At 39.6% G+C, this 14,140-nt stretch overlaps 1 protein-coding gene across 1 annotated transcript; it reads left to right on the top strand.

Moving 5' to 3' along the window:
* The first annotated feature begins 237 nt into the window (after positions 1–237).
* Positions 238–12,180, top strand: LOC118019771 (myoregulin-like). Its single transcript, XM_035019250.1, has 2 exons — positions 238–425; positions 11,951–12,180. The coding sequence occupies exon 2, from the start codon at positions 11,971–11,973 to the stop codon at positions 12,109–12,111; it is 141 nt and encodes a 46-aa protein (XP_034875141.1). The 5' UTR covers positions 238–425; positions 11,951–11,970; the 3' UTR covers positions 12,112–12,180.
* The last annotated feature ends 1,960 nt before the right edge of the window (positions 12,181–14,140 follow it).

Here is a 14,140-nt window from a genome sequence, read left to right as displayed (position 1 = left end):
TCCATGGAAAAGAATCACTCAGAAGAACAAAGGATAATATAACACTAAATGAGTCATGGTGTTCTCCCAGAGAGTAAAACAGTATTCTTATTAGTTATTGTTTAATTCTTAGAACATTTGACATAAGGTTCTATTGATTGCTGGGGAGGGGGAGCTGGTCCCCTTCTCACGGGTTGTTTGAGTTCCTATATGGGCCTAAGTATATTTTTGTTATAATTTATCCCACCTGTGCCTGTCAGTTCCTTCCTTTCCACTTGCATCCTCCCATGACAGTCTGGCTCATGTTTCTTCATAAGGCTGTAAGCCAGTTATTAATAACAGCCCAGCGAGTCTCCTGATCCACCCAAGAGCATATGGTGTTTTTCACAAAAGAGAAGAGAGATCATCTCCTTGACTTTGGACTTCAATTATCGAGTCCCTCAACAGTAAGTTTGGCTCTTTAAACTATATGGCATTTTACAGTGTCGATGTGGGAGGAAAGTTTAGCATAACTCCTGTTTGCCTCTGGTAGGGGGAGAATATAGTAAGCCAAAACTTAGATTCCTAAAGCCAATTTCCCTCACTCTGCTTCAACCTCCCTCCAATCTGTATGAGGCGCTTGCACGACAGATGAACGAATTAGAATTTACAGTGTTTACAATCTCTCATTTCCTTCTGGCTAAGTAAAGGCAGGAGAAGAAGCAAGGGATTAATAATTCCTAAATTACTTGACCACACCTGGTGGCATGCTTGGTATTCCCGCCGCTCCAGTGATTGTGGAGAGAACTCTCACCCAGGGCAAGTACATGCACGGAGGGCTGCACCGGAGATGGGGGTCTTGTCGGTCTCCCCTGCTGGAGCTTCCATTCAGACAGGGCACCTGCCTTGTTCCAGTGGTTCATCGCTTTCTTGTTTTCTCTTTGCCGAAGGCTTTTCTTAGCAGCCTCCTTCATAATGGTTGCTTCTGAGAGTCCTGAAAAGTAGGTCACTGTGTTTTCTGTCTGGAAAAGGAGGACTTGCTCGGTCCTTGTGAGCTCAGCTGAAACCAGACAATCCAGTCATTCTTCAGGACCGGGGACTAACGCAGCTTCCTGCTTTTGTTACCTATATTCCATGCTCTTGAACATGTGCATCAGGCTTCTAAATAACACATTTAAGGGAGGCATTACAGCGAACTGGAAGGAGGCAGATGCTGGCCTGGTATGGAGCCCTGGCCTGGAGCACTAACCAGTTGTGTGAGTTTAAGCAAGCACTCAACCTCTCTGGGCCTCAGTTTCCTCATTTGTAAAATGAGAGTCATAATGACCTCTTTTATAGGGGAATGGGGTTTACTCATAATGTATATAAGTGGCCAAGTATACTAACATTATTTATGAAATCCCTCATTTGAATTTCTCCTGAATCTTCTTAGTTATCTCTTGTTTGTTTCACACTCAAATCTAGAGCCCCCAATGTGGTCTTTAACAGAAAACATTAATCTAAATGGTAGAGACAATGGACGGAGGTGGGCGGGGGCTGGGCTAAATGGGTGACGGGCATTAAGGAGGGCAGGTGTTGTGATGAGTACTGGGTATCACTCACTCTTATGTAAGTGATAAATCACTAAATTCTCCTGAAACCAGAACTACACTATATGTTAACTAGCTTGAATTTAAATTAAATTAAATCTTGGAAGAAAAAAAAAGAAAGAATTAAAAAACTAAATGGTAGAGACAATAATTGGTTTCATCTTTAGGATGGGCAGGCTGTGTGGAGGTCGACGCTGGGGCATATGGTTAGCAGTTCAGGACATTAGGCTACAGCTAAGATCAAAGAAGATGACAAACCTCCCAGAAAATTTCAAAGTGTAAGCTAGTATTTTCATAAACTTGCCTGCTTTACCAGTGTTCTAAAATTTGTCTTTTGGTTATGTGTTTCTATGGTTAGAAGGGACTGGTTCCTCCTCATTGCTAGATTAATTCTGTGCCTGGAGGAGACAGACAGGAGGGTTGTCTCAAAGAGTACCTGCTTCCCAAAGTGTCCCCCTGTAACTCAGGAGATGAGATTTTTGCTTTCCTCCACAAGCTTTGATTATGCAGACATTTATTTAATTCCTACTGCGTGCAAAACATCGTGCTAGGTTAGCAAGGCATCAGTAAGCTCTGAATATAGTAGGAGAAAGAAGTCATTTTGTGAGTAACTCGGGCACAAGTCAGAACGGGCTGCTCCATGGTACATGAGATGCACAGACAGAAGACAGATAGGGCCCAGATTCCACAGGGCCTTCACACCCAAAAATGATCCCCCCAAAACGAGCATTGCTGGTTAGACTTCCCTTTGGAAGGCTGTAAATTTTTAGAAAATGATTCAGGGATTTTCAGCATTCTTCCCAAGGTTCACCTTCTAAGTAATGAGCTAGCGAGGCATAGAAGAACAGCACCGTAAAAGCTGCATCTCATCCTCAGCCCTCTACCCGTACATCCCCAGTTACTTTTTGTTTTTTGTTTTTTTTCAAGATTTTATTTATTTATTTGAGAGAGAGAGCAGGCATATGTGCATGATCAGGGGGAGGGGCAGAGGGAGAGGGAGAAGCAGACTTCCCACTGAGTGGGGAGCCTGACATGGGGCCTGATCCCAGGACCCTGAAATCATGACCTGAGCCGAATACAGACACTTAACCAACTGAGCCACCCAGGCGCCCCCAATTACTTTTTATTGAGCACCTATTTTCTTCTAAGGCCTGTGTTAAATGCTGGAAATACAATTCTGTCTTTAAAAAGGTCGCAGACTTCCATTTAACTTAAGATTCTGTTCTCCCCCTAGCCATCTACCTTCTCAGCTAAACTTGACTCCATAAAACACTTAACTGGTTTCAGAAATAAAATCTGTACCTTAATGAATCCAAAATTGCCACCAGGGAGTTTATGCAGGTTGTGTGTTGCAGAAAGTCGTTTGAAAAGTTTTGCCAGGTGCTGTTTAGAACTCCAACAGGCCCAGACAGTCTCCACTCTCTTCCACTCACCAGCCCCCAGCCTGGAGTGGCCCTTGCTTGGCTGTATGAATTCTGCAGATAAAAAACACAGACCTCACAAACACACACCCTCAGTCTCACTCCTGCTTCCTTACACCAAGGCAGGACAAACCTGTGCTGGGGCTTCCTCCCGAAACCTTGCAGAGCTGGTCCCCAGCCAGGCTCTGGGCAGTTCATCTGGCCCTGTAAGAGGGCACAACAGCTGTGATTCATGGAGAGAGTTGGGGAACCTGACAGGTTGATAACATTTTGATTATTTTGGTTCCAGAAGATTTCTTAATGTTAAGTGCCTGTAACTGGGCAATTTATGTCTTCTTGGGGGCAATGCACAATCTCCTATTTGGGGCAGGAATGTGCCCGTGGGAAATCTCAACCTTCAGAAGTCTTGGCAGTGGGTGATTAAGAGGAGATGTTTGTTCATGTGTAGAAAAATGGTTCATTTTAGGGCAAGATATTTACTTACAACATTCGAGGCATGGTCAAGATGGCCTGGGAAGGCCCCACCCACACAGGCATTGACCCAGAAAGAAAGCATGAGAGGGACAGTTGAAGAGAAGTAGAGGAGATCCACGCAGGTCGGGGAGCCCCCCAGCCCCCGGGGGGGTTTGGGGGGGACCCCCGTGAGTGCTGCCAGGTAATCCAGCCCACACGCCTGCACGCCTGCCTCCACTTCCCCTTGCCACCTTTAGATCCACTTGTTTGCTCTCATCCATCCGAGTCACTACTCTTCTCTTTCCCCCGCATTGGGTGGCGGGGAAGTGGCCATGTTTCTGATTCGCTGCTTCACTGTAACAACCACTGTTTGCTCAAGCACCAGGCAGCATGCTGGGCTCTTGGCTTCCCTTTTTACCGATCCTGAGATACCCCAGTGGCGAAGGCTGTGGAGCCAGACAGACCTTCATTCAAATCCCCGGTTATCCCTGGCGTGTGACCTGAACTAGTTTATTTAACATCTCTGCTCTTCAGTTTCTCCCACTAAGGAAATAGGAGTGCTAATTACTCATGGTATCAGGTTTTATGTGATTAAAATCAAAGCATTTGTAGGCCCTTCCTAGTGATAGTTGCGAATAAAATCCTTTCAATTCCCTGCAAGACCAATATTATCTCTGGGTAGCAGGTGAGGTTAAGTGCCAGGTCTGAGGCTACAGGGCCACACCAGCTGGAACCAGGATCTAAAACCAGCTCGGTCTGGCTCTAAAACCTATGCTCGCTCCTTGTTCCACTTTGCTGACTGACCATCTGTGACCAAGCACATGTTTTTGTCCTCAGTTGAAGTCCACTTTGTCAAGCTCTGACCTGCCAAGTGTTTCAGTTTTCGCTTGTGACTTCCTTTATTTTGGACTCTTTGGTCTGACCTTGGCCCGAATCAGAGAAGTTGGAGGTGATGAAGGTAGAATGTCTCCCAATAAGCGAGTGAAATGCAGAATCCAATTTATCTCAAATGTCAAAAAATGGCTGAGGCCATCGTGATGGGTGGTTGTGAAGAAGTGTAGCTGTGGAGCCCCAGACAAATCGCTATACTTCCTGACCTTCTCTGGGCCTCGTTGGTCCACTGGGAAGTTTCCAAATCGCAAATATCTTTTCCAGTGCCAACGTTTCTGTCGTATTTCAGACCTTTCACTACTGTTGTTTTTCCTTAGCTGGAAAGAGAAAAATCTCTTTGAAATCCTATCTCAAGCAGGAAACAAGGTACAACGATCATGCCGGCAATCATTTAAGTGTAAAGCCACATGCCATTATTATGATTCTCATTCAACAAGCTTTCTCTCATACAAGACTCGTATCACTGATGAATTAATTTCTCAGATCTGTGTTAAATTTACTTTCTCACATAATTCAGCTTTGGGCAGAATCTAATGGGGCCTTAACTAGTTCAAAAAGTGCAATTTGAACTCAAATTTTAGAAACTTACATAACGCACAAAATCCATTTACTTTTGAATAGGCCTGAGTTTTTAGTTAACTTTTGAATGACTCAAATTTGAAGAGTCTCCTGGCCTGCCACACCAGCGTCCATTTCTAGAGTCCTCAGGGGACAAGTCTTCATTATGCCGTAGAAACTGTAGGCATCCTAACAGGACGTTCCTATCCTAAAATCCCATATTGCTGGTGCCAAATTTTTGTTGCCTACCAGCAACTTGTCTTGGTTCCCTAATTACAAGCAAAAAACAAATACAGAAGCAAAAACAACAAGACATAACTCCCATATGATTTCTGAAGTTTCTAAAAGATAATTTTATTGAACATAAACTTTAAAAGAGACATTTTCCATATAGAAAGCACCCAACTTTGGGATTTTACTTTTTAAATATTTGCTAAAAAAGGTAGACTTAATATATGTGTTTTTCCTGTTGTAATTGTCATTTAAACAAAATGACCTTCCGGTCTTCTGAAAAAGCTTCCACTTTACATGCAGTTATAAAAGCAATATTTGTTGAAAATGGATTGATGTCAGATACTGTGAGGCATTGGGATCCAGGGTGGGTAAAGCCATCCTTACTTTCTAGTAAGACATCTGCAGTCTATGGGGTGGTATATGTAAACAACCATAAAACAGTGTAGTGAGTTGAAATATGGTACAGACAAGCTGGCTTAAATTCTGCCTGAGGAAGTCAGGCTAGATCACAGAAGAGGTAACACTGGGTTTCAAAGGTGTGTGACAATTTTGTGTGCTTAGGTGTTTAAAGAGAGCCGAGAAGAATGACTCATTCAAGGATACTATCTAGGAAGTAATATGCTAGATTATAATTATAATAATATTTACCATTGCTTATTATGTGTACTTGCTAAGCACAATATCATCTCGTTTAATTCTCATACTGCCCTAATAAATAGGTACTATTATTTTCATCCCCATTTTATAGAAGTGCTAACTAAGGCACAGAGAGTTCATGTAACTTGTCCAAGGTCTCATGGTAAGTAGCAGATCTGAGTGAGACCCCATCAGTCTGATTCCAGACCCATCGTTCAACCACCATGTCCTGAAAACATTCTTGTTATTTCTTCAGCTAATGTTAAGGAGGTCAAAGGGAAAAACTTGTCAGTCAAATGCTGATCAGTGGGTAGATAACAAAGTAATAATAAACAAGAATAAAATTGCAAATAAAAAAGCTAATAAATAGATTTAAAAAACCTGTACTTTCAGCAAACCTGGTTGCTAGAGTAAGCTCACATTGGTGGTCTGTGAATGTTCCATTTACAAAGAGCAGATTATTTTGATGTGAGTAAATGAACAGCTGGCTGTTGTATAGATATCTCAGCAAATTCGGGGTTATCTCTCCCAGAAGAGTCATTGCAAGACTGTCCTTCACATTATTCAACCAGTCTTTCACAGACACACAAAGGAGCCAGGACCAAAGAGGAAGAATGGTGGTTAATAATTACATGTGGATATTTCCATTTCAGTATGGTCAATTTCCATGGTAATACAGATCTTTTCAAAAGCAACTTTTTGTTTGAAAATATTAATAAATCTATGTAGTTGAAAGATGGTGCCACCTGGAGTCCTGGGTTAGTAGAATCTAGGATCCAGCACAGAACACAGAGTGGCCTTGGGTAATTGCCCCATGTTCTAAAAGCACATAACCACAGCCTGGCACATGCTAGCCCCTCAATAAATGGTAATCATTGTACTTTACTTGAATGACCTATTAGGTAAAAAGGGACAGATTTCAATTATGTGTCATTTTCCAACATGTGTTTCTAGGGAACTTTGTTCAATATTATCTTGACCATTAGATACTGATGGAAACAAGAGTAGGAGGAACAAATTCTTGTCAAAAAAGGAAATATTTTTGAAGTATGACTCAAGAGTTTAAGACTACAAACTTGAATCCACTGAAAAGTGTTTTTCTTTTGACTGAAAAGGAGGCTTTCCAAAGTATGTTCTGTTCTTTGTCTTGACAAGAATCCATGCCTAATGAGGGGAAATAATAGAGGTTGAGAGAAATTGAAAAAATGGTGAGGTCTCACAGCGGGGAGGGGCAAGCCATTTAGCAAATCCACTCTTCTTATGGTTGCAGAAGTCAGAGTTGATTTGAGAAGCCCCATTTTATATAAAAACAAGATTGTAAAGGTTTTAAAGGCAAGAGCCTACAAGCTGATGGCAAGAGGAAGAACAGGGAATACAGTGAAATTCAACTCCCAGAGACCAAAGTTTATTGCTACTCTCCATTTGTCCAGCTTCCTTTGTGGGATACCACTATTCAACCACTCGATAAACAATGAACGGGTCACTTTGAATTAGATTATTTGGACTCTTCCTGGAGTCAAAAGACAAAATAAATATAAATCTTAAAAACTAGATAAGAGAGTATTTTCAGTACAACATTCTATAAAATAATAAATTGATTCCCAGTGCCTTCTGGAAATAGGGAAAAGAAAGGTAGGTAGAAGCATTGCAAATGAGACAATAAATTATTTGCAGTCATCTGAAATTTCGACATGAACTATTATTAGGCCCAAAATAATCTGGGATGTCTTATATCAGAAATTGGAGGTTATTTTAGTTATGATTTTTAAATACTACATTCAAGATAAGACCATGGTCTTGAAATAGTCACGCTCAGTATGTTCTATCATACTCTTAAAAGTGTCCTAATTTGTTTGAAATTTGTATTTTTGGTGCATGTTGTATCCAATAAAAAACACTAGGAATCATTTCTTCCCCTGAAAACTGCTGCTTCTAAATAGCTTTTCCCCCAAAAAAGAATGTCCCTCCAATCCCAAAGAAAAAAACACCTGATTACAAAGTGTCCAGCTAAGTAAGAATTAAACAAACCATAAATCAAAGTGCAGTGACACTCATAATTTTAATCCACAGTAAAATCTGAGCACGTTAATAAGCTTGTGATGATACAAGTCTGTGTCCTTCCAATGATTTAGATCTAAAAGCAGATCTATCATCAAGTTGAAGAACCAAACAGGAACCACCCATATTCCTGTTGATCATGAGCATTTTGAACGAGACAAGAACATGTTCTTTAGCAAAAGAGACTTAAAATGAACTCAAGAAAAGTTAAGTTTATCAGTGAAACATTTTAATTGAAAATATGTAATTTGTAATGTTTCATGGATAAATCTAATTTTCCCAAGTTCACACTTGTTTAAATGATTGGTCTGGCAAAATAAAATCAGTATACGTCAATTTTGTATATATGGAGAAGGAAGAGGACTGGCAATTTTGAAACTAGTTTCTTTATTTTCTAAAGTTATATAAGCAAGCAATGTCTTTTTAAATGAAAATCAAGAAATGGAAACAGCAAGGATAAAAAAAATCACATATAGTCCTTCCTTCCAAACTTGGCCTCTGTGATCGTTTGTAGATATTTCTGGTTTTTTTTTCTCATATTTCAGTTGTGAAGTTTCACATACATGCAGAAAAGCACATAAAGCTTATATGTACAGTCTAACAAGTGGTTATAAAGTGATTGCCAATGTAACCACCACCCAGGACAAGAAATTAAACAGTGCTGGCAGCTCCTCATCCCGCCTATCCCCTCCCTTACCCTCACTGAAGTCACCCCATCCTGATGTATGGTAGCCAATCCCTTGCTTTTCTTGATAAATTTACCTCCTACACTGTTGCCATACATATGCACCCCTAAACTGCACACTTTTAAAAGAGGATTTATTTATTTTAGAGATAGGGTGCAGGGGGAGGGGCAGAGGGAGAGGGAGAGAATCTCAAGCAGACTCCATACTGAGTGCAGAGCCCGAGGGGGCATAATCTCACAACCCTGAGATCATGACCTGAGCCAAAACCAAGAGTTGGTTGCTTTAACCAAATGCGCCACCCATGCGCCCTTTTGGTGCCTTGCTTTTTTTAAAACTTCAATATTATGATTGTAAAATTTACCCCTGCTTTTGTTTGTAGCTGTAGCTTAATTTTCAGTATTGTGTCGTATTCCATTATATGAATTTATCTATTTATCTGCTAATGGGCATTCGGGTTGTTTCTTTTTTTTTTTTTCTTGCTTTTTATGACTTTTTTTTTTTGAGAATTTTTTTATTATGTTAATCACCATACATTACATCATTAGTTTTTGATGTAGTGTTCCATGATTTATTGTTTGTGCATAACACCCAGTGCTCCATGCAGCACTCGGGTTGTTTCTAAGTGGAGAATATTATGAACAATGTGTGTCCTGGTGCGGATATCCATGCACCCAGTATATACCTAGGAGTGTAATGGGTGGTCGTAAGGTAAGGGTTTTAATCATATGTAAATATTTAAACATAATTTTCTAAGTAGTGTTTTTATTATTTCATAGTTGTAATAACCATCATTTTATTGGATAAATAATCTTCCATTTATTCCTAAATTTTATAGCCTGGTCTTTTGTAATAAATTTACTCCTTCACTTTCTAATTTGTTCATAAAAGTGATACAAAATTTTAAACCTTAAGAATTTATAGCAGACATGGGGCGCCTGGGTGTCTCAGTCATTAAGCGTCTGCCTTCGGCTCAGGTCATGGTCCCAGGGTCCTGGGATCGAGCCCTGCATCGGGCTCCCTGCTCGGTGGGAAGCTTGCTTCACCCTCTCCCACTCCCCTTGCTTGTGTTTCCTCTCTCTCTGTGTCAAATAAATAAATAAAATCTTTATTAAAAAAAAGAATTTATAGCAGACATACAATCACATGAACTATGGTCTTTCGTAGACGGTGAAGTTTTGTATGCTGTCATAGAAGATATTAAGCAAATATATTTAAAATAATTTTTAGGGGATTTTTTGATTCAGTTGTGTTTGACCTATAACACTGCATAAGTTTAAGGTGTAGGACATACTGATTTGATACTTTTATATTGCAGTATGATTGCCATAGTAGTATTAGCTAATACCTCTGTCACATCACATAATTATCATTTCTTCTCGTGTTGAAAACAATTAAAACCTAGTCTCTTAGCAAGTTTAATGTTTATAGTATAGTTTTTTTGTCTATAATCACTGTACTGGGTATTAGGTCTTTAGAACTTTCTTACTAGTTGTATGTATCTTTCAACAACATTTCTCCCATTCCCCCACCCCCTGAGAAGTATTGTTTAAAAGACATGATGAATGTTTGCCCTACCAGGAAAACCCTAGAATTCAGCTTAACCTATCTGTTAAAATTTCAGTGTTTAGCTGCACAAATCTGTGATAAATTAAAATTAAAGTGTCATATTTTCAGAAGTCCGCTCTTTGACATCTTCCTGACTTCTTTGAAAGTAATTTTAGCAGCCTCTCTGCTCCTCCACTTTGTATACTATCTCACTATGCAATAAAACCTTTTTAATGTGCTTTGACACAGGGACCAAGGTTGCTAAGAGACCACCTGTGCTGAATGCGTTTTGTTCTAGCAAGAGCTTAGGGAGTGAACACTAAGGAGCAGGGTTAGCTACCACTAACTGGGATTAAGTCAGGTGGGAAACGGGTTTCTACTCACTCATCAGTCCCTACCAGCTCTCTGGCCTTTCCCACACTTCCTATTTTGGTCTCTTGCTGTTGTTGGAGGAAAGTAAAGGTGCCCCTCAGAGCACAGATTAAAGAAACACGAGCTGGAGGCCACAGCCATAGGAGTGAAGGAAATACTTAGCAAACCCATGTATTATTCTCATTCCTTGTTTCTGAAACATAGGCAAAAGGAATCGTTGAATGTCAGGGAAATTCTAGGTGTTTACTTTGCCAGTGAGTGCTGTGTAATTTGGGGCCTGCCATTCCCTCCTCCAGGAATGGGGCTAGTTATTACAGAACTTAACCAGGATTGCTAAATTGGGAGAAGACAACACCGTCCAAACCTCATCTCTTCCCCTCTCTCTCACAATTCAACCTGCCTTTTTGGTTTTTGAGTGAAAATAGCAAAAAATATTCTTCTACCCTAACACTGCCACTTTTAAAATGTATTGACGCTCCTTTTTGAGTGTATAAAAGGAACTTTGAGGCAAGTCTTTGAAAATTGTTGGATTTATTTGACCTTGCATTCCTGAAAAAGGAGTTCAGAATGGTTCTAAACTCCCTACCTGACAGGCATTCGGTAGAATGTTCCAACAGTGTTGCTACACAGAGCTCACATTAGTACCTTTTAAAATTCCATAATACTTTATGAAATTCCTGTTATTTGTAAAAACTGTTTGATTAACACAGAAACGTGGAGGAAATTAAATGTTTGAATATCTTATTCAGTGACCAAAATAATGAGAGAGAACCTTGAGGAAAGATCAAGACAATGAAAAAGACCTTTTGTTGTTTAATTAAAAAAACATTTTATCACCTGCCTTTTTCCATGTTTTCAAATTCTCATTTCCTCGTGATGCTGCCCATACAGGTGGGAAGAAGGACAATTTCACGGATGCCAATAGAGATGATGACTTTGTAGATGAGATTTCATAAAAAACTAATTACTGATAATATGACAAGAGGATGGTCAGTGTGATAGTTCCTTGAGCTGTGTTTTTATTATTTCATAGTTGTAATAACCATCATTTTATTGGATGGTTATTATTTCTTTCTTTTTATTTATTTATTTATTTATTTTTAAGATTTTATTTATTTATTTGTCAGAGAGAGAGACAGAGGGAGAGCAAGCGCACAAGCAGGGGGAACGGCAGGCAGAGGGAGAAGCAGGCTCCCCCCTGAGCAGGGAGCCCGATGCGGGACTTGATCCCAGGACCCTGGGATCATGACCTGAGCCGAAGGCAGACGCTTAACCGACAGCCATCCAGGCGTCCCAAGCTGTTTCTTTTTAGAAAGAAAGGCATATTTGACATGTAGAAAAATGTATGATTATGACATAATGTGGTCAAAATGAGTGGGTGGAAAATATTTTAATTCATTAGGAGGAAAATAATTTTAGTTTATAGATGTGTATAGATGTTCCCTCATCACTGTTTCTTTACAGTACAAATATTCTATTGAATTTAAAGAATCAGGATTATAATAAATATGTTTATTTCAGGATACTTCTCTCTTTTTTTCCCCCCTAGGGAGCAAGAACATTCTGGATATGATGTGTAAAAACTGGATATTAATGTCTACTACTATTCCCGCAAGTCCAGAAGATGAAATTGTTGGAAGACTTCTAAAAATTTTGTTTGTTATCTTTGTTGACTTTATGTCTATTATATATGTCATTATAACTTCCTAAAGAGCTGAGTTCCCTTGCTTAACATGTAAATTTCACATTAATTCCACTGAATAAAAATTTGTAGTTTCATTTGTTGAGTGATTTTATTTTGATCTCCAGTTATTCTAGAAGCCAAAAGGACATTACAATCAAAACAATATCATGTATTGTTTAGTATCTTAAGGTTTATAAAACATCATAAAAATTAATGTGTTTTTTTCTCCAGAAATCTACACTACTGATTCATAAAACTTCTTGACTTTTTAACACGATTGTAATTTGGTAGATTGACTAAAATTTGTAAGTGTAATTATGGGTGATTTTTTTTCAGGATGCATACCTACCTGAAATTTTATCTGGTTCTATTTTTAACACACCCAGCTTAACATATGATAATCTTTCCATACGATATGCCAGTAGTTTATACTCATTTTCTTGTACACTTATCTCATCTGTGTGGAGGTAGGTATGTTTTTTTGAACCCTGGACAATTTTATGTTTCTACCAACAAAAACTTAAGAGTTAGGAATAGAAATACTGTAAAGAGAGTATAGAGAATAGAACTTACATGAGAGGAGAGAAAACAGGTGCAGTGTGTGTCAATTTTCTATTTGGGTCTAAATGCTCCCACTATGTCATTTAATGTAAGGCTCACAATAATTCTAAGAGGCAGGTTTGTTGCCCTCATTTTACAGAAGGAAAAATGGGATGTTGGGAGGATTATGCTAGCTTGAGACCAAAACGAGGAAGCGGCAGAACCAGGTCTTGGGCAGTGGCAATCCACATTATGTTGCCACCAAATATAAATAATAATAAGACGAGTGTGATTAAGAACCAATCTGCAGAGCTTAGCTTTTTTTCACAATAATGTTTTATTCAAGGTCCTAGGGCTGTATTTTTGCATTGCCCCTATTTATTTTCTTATTCCACATTTAAAAATCTTTTATGAAAAAGAGAGATCATTTACCCTGCTTGACAGTGCCTTCTCTTTACTTGTTTTCTTCATTTCCTCATTTTCTGACAGTGTTAAAATATAACTGTTGAACTTCGGCTTTTTAAGTGTCTGAAAAGCAAAGGTCACTCTGTCCTTTAGACTTTCTGGCTTTTTACGTTGGACACACATGCTTCACAAAATTCTGATTTCTTCCATGTGATGACCATTTTCTCAGATTTGGCCCAATCATTAATGCAAGATTTCATAAGAGGCCTAATGAAGTGTGAAAGGAATCTGGGACCTTTGAGACTTATTACTTAACTGACTCTTACTTAACCTTTCAGTGGTGTTGTGTATTTAACCATAAGCCAAACAGAGTTAAACCATTTAAACATTTGCTGTAACAGAAAATCCTACTTCTACACTATACATTCACCCCCTTCCCTTTGGATACAAGGGTCACGTCCTGTTGATGTAATGGGTTTCTCCCCACTTCCCTCTATTTGGGATTTGTTGGGACCTATTATCAGTTACTGACAGGAGAGTAAAGTCACTCCATCTTCTGGAAATTGTTTTTCTTTCCCCCTGTCTGCTTCCAGGCAGTAGACAATGTGGTTAGAAGCATTGACTCTGAAGCCAGACTACCTGCATCCAAATCTGGGCTTTGCCTCTTACAGTTTAAGAGCCCTGTGTCTCCCCTCCCTTACCTGTAAAAACAAGTGCTTGTATCATAGGTTTGTAGAGAGGATGAAATGAGATGACCATGCAAAGCGTGTAGCACAGTTCTTGGCTTATGGAAAAACTGAAGCCGCGATAGATTGGTGTTATCAGCATCCTTAGGTGGGAGCACAAGAGACTTGACTTCCTTCACGCTGAGTGTTAGAGGGTCTCAGTCACCTACCTGTCCTACACTTCCCCCTCACCCTTAGAATGACCTCGCATAACCCATGCCCTTGGCCTGCGAGTGTGACTGTTTGCCACTGGGCCCGGGCATAGTTCTGGGCGAGGTGTAGATCTAAACCCTTTGACACAGGAGGGGTCTTTTGGTGATGTTATTTTGGGACCTGGCAATTACAACTAAATACAATATGACTTGCGACAACACAGGAACATTGA

The sequence above is a fragment of the Mirounga leonina genome, unplaced genomic scaffold (assembly GCF_011800145.1).
Source record: "Mirounga leonina isolate KUSES-001 unplaced genomic scaffold, KU_Mleo_1.0 Mir_109, whole genome shotgun sequence".
In the NCBI taxonomy this organism is placed as follows: Eukaryota; Metazoa; Chordata; class Mammalia; order Carnivora; family Phocidae; genus Mirounga; species Mirounga leonina.
Note: the sequence above shows the minus strand (reverse complement) of the source record. Positions and strands in the feature narration are given on the sequence as shown.

Coding starts and splice junctions, on each gene's coding strand:
- LOC118019771 (XM_035019250.1), top strand. CDS start 11,971: ATGATGTGTAAAAACTGGATATTAATGTCTACTACTATTCCCGCAAGT.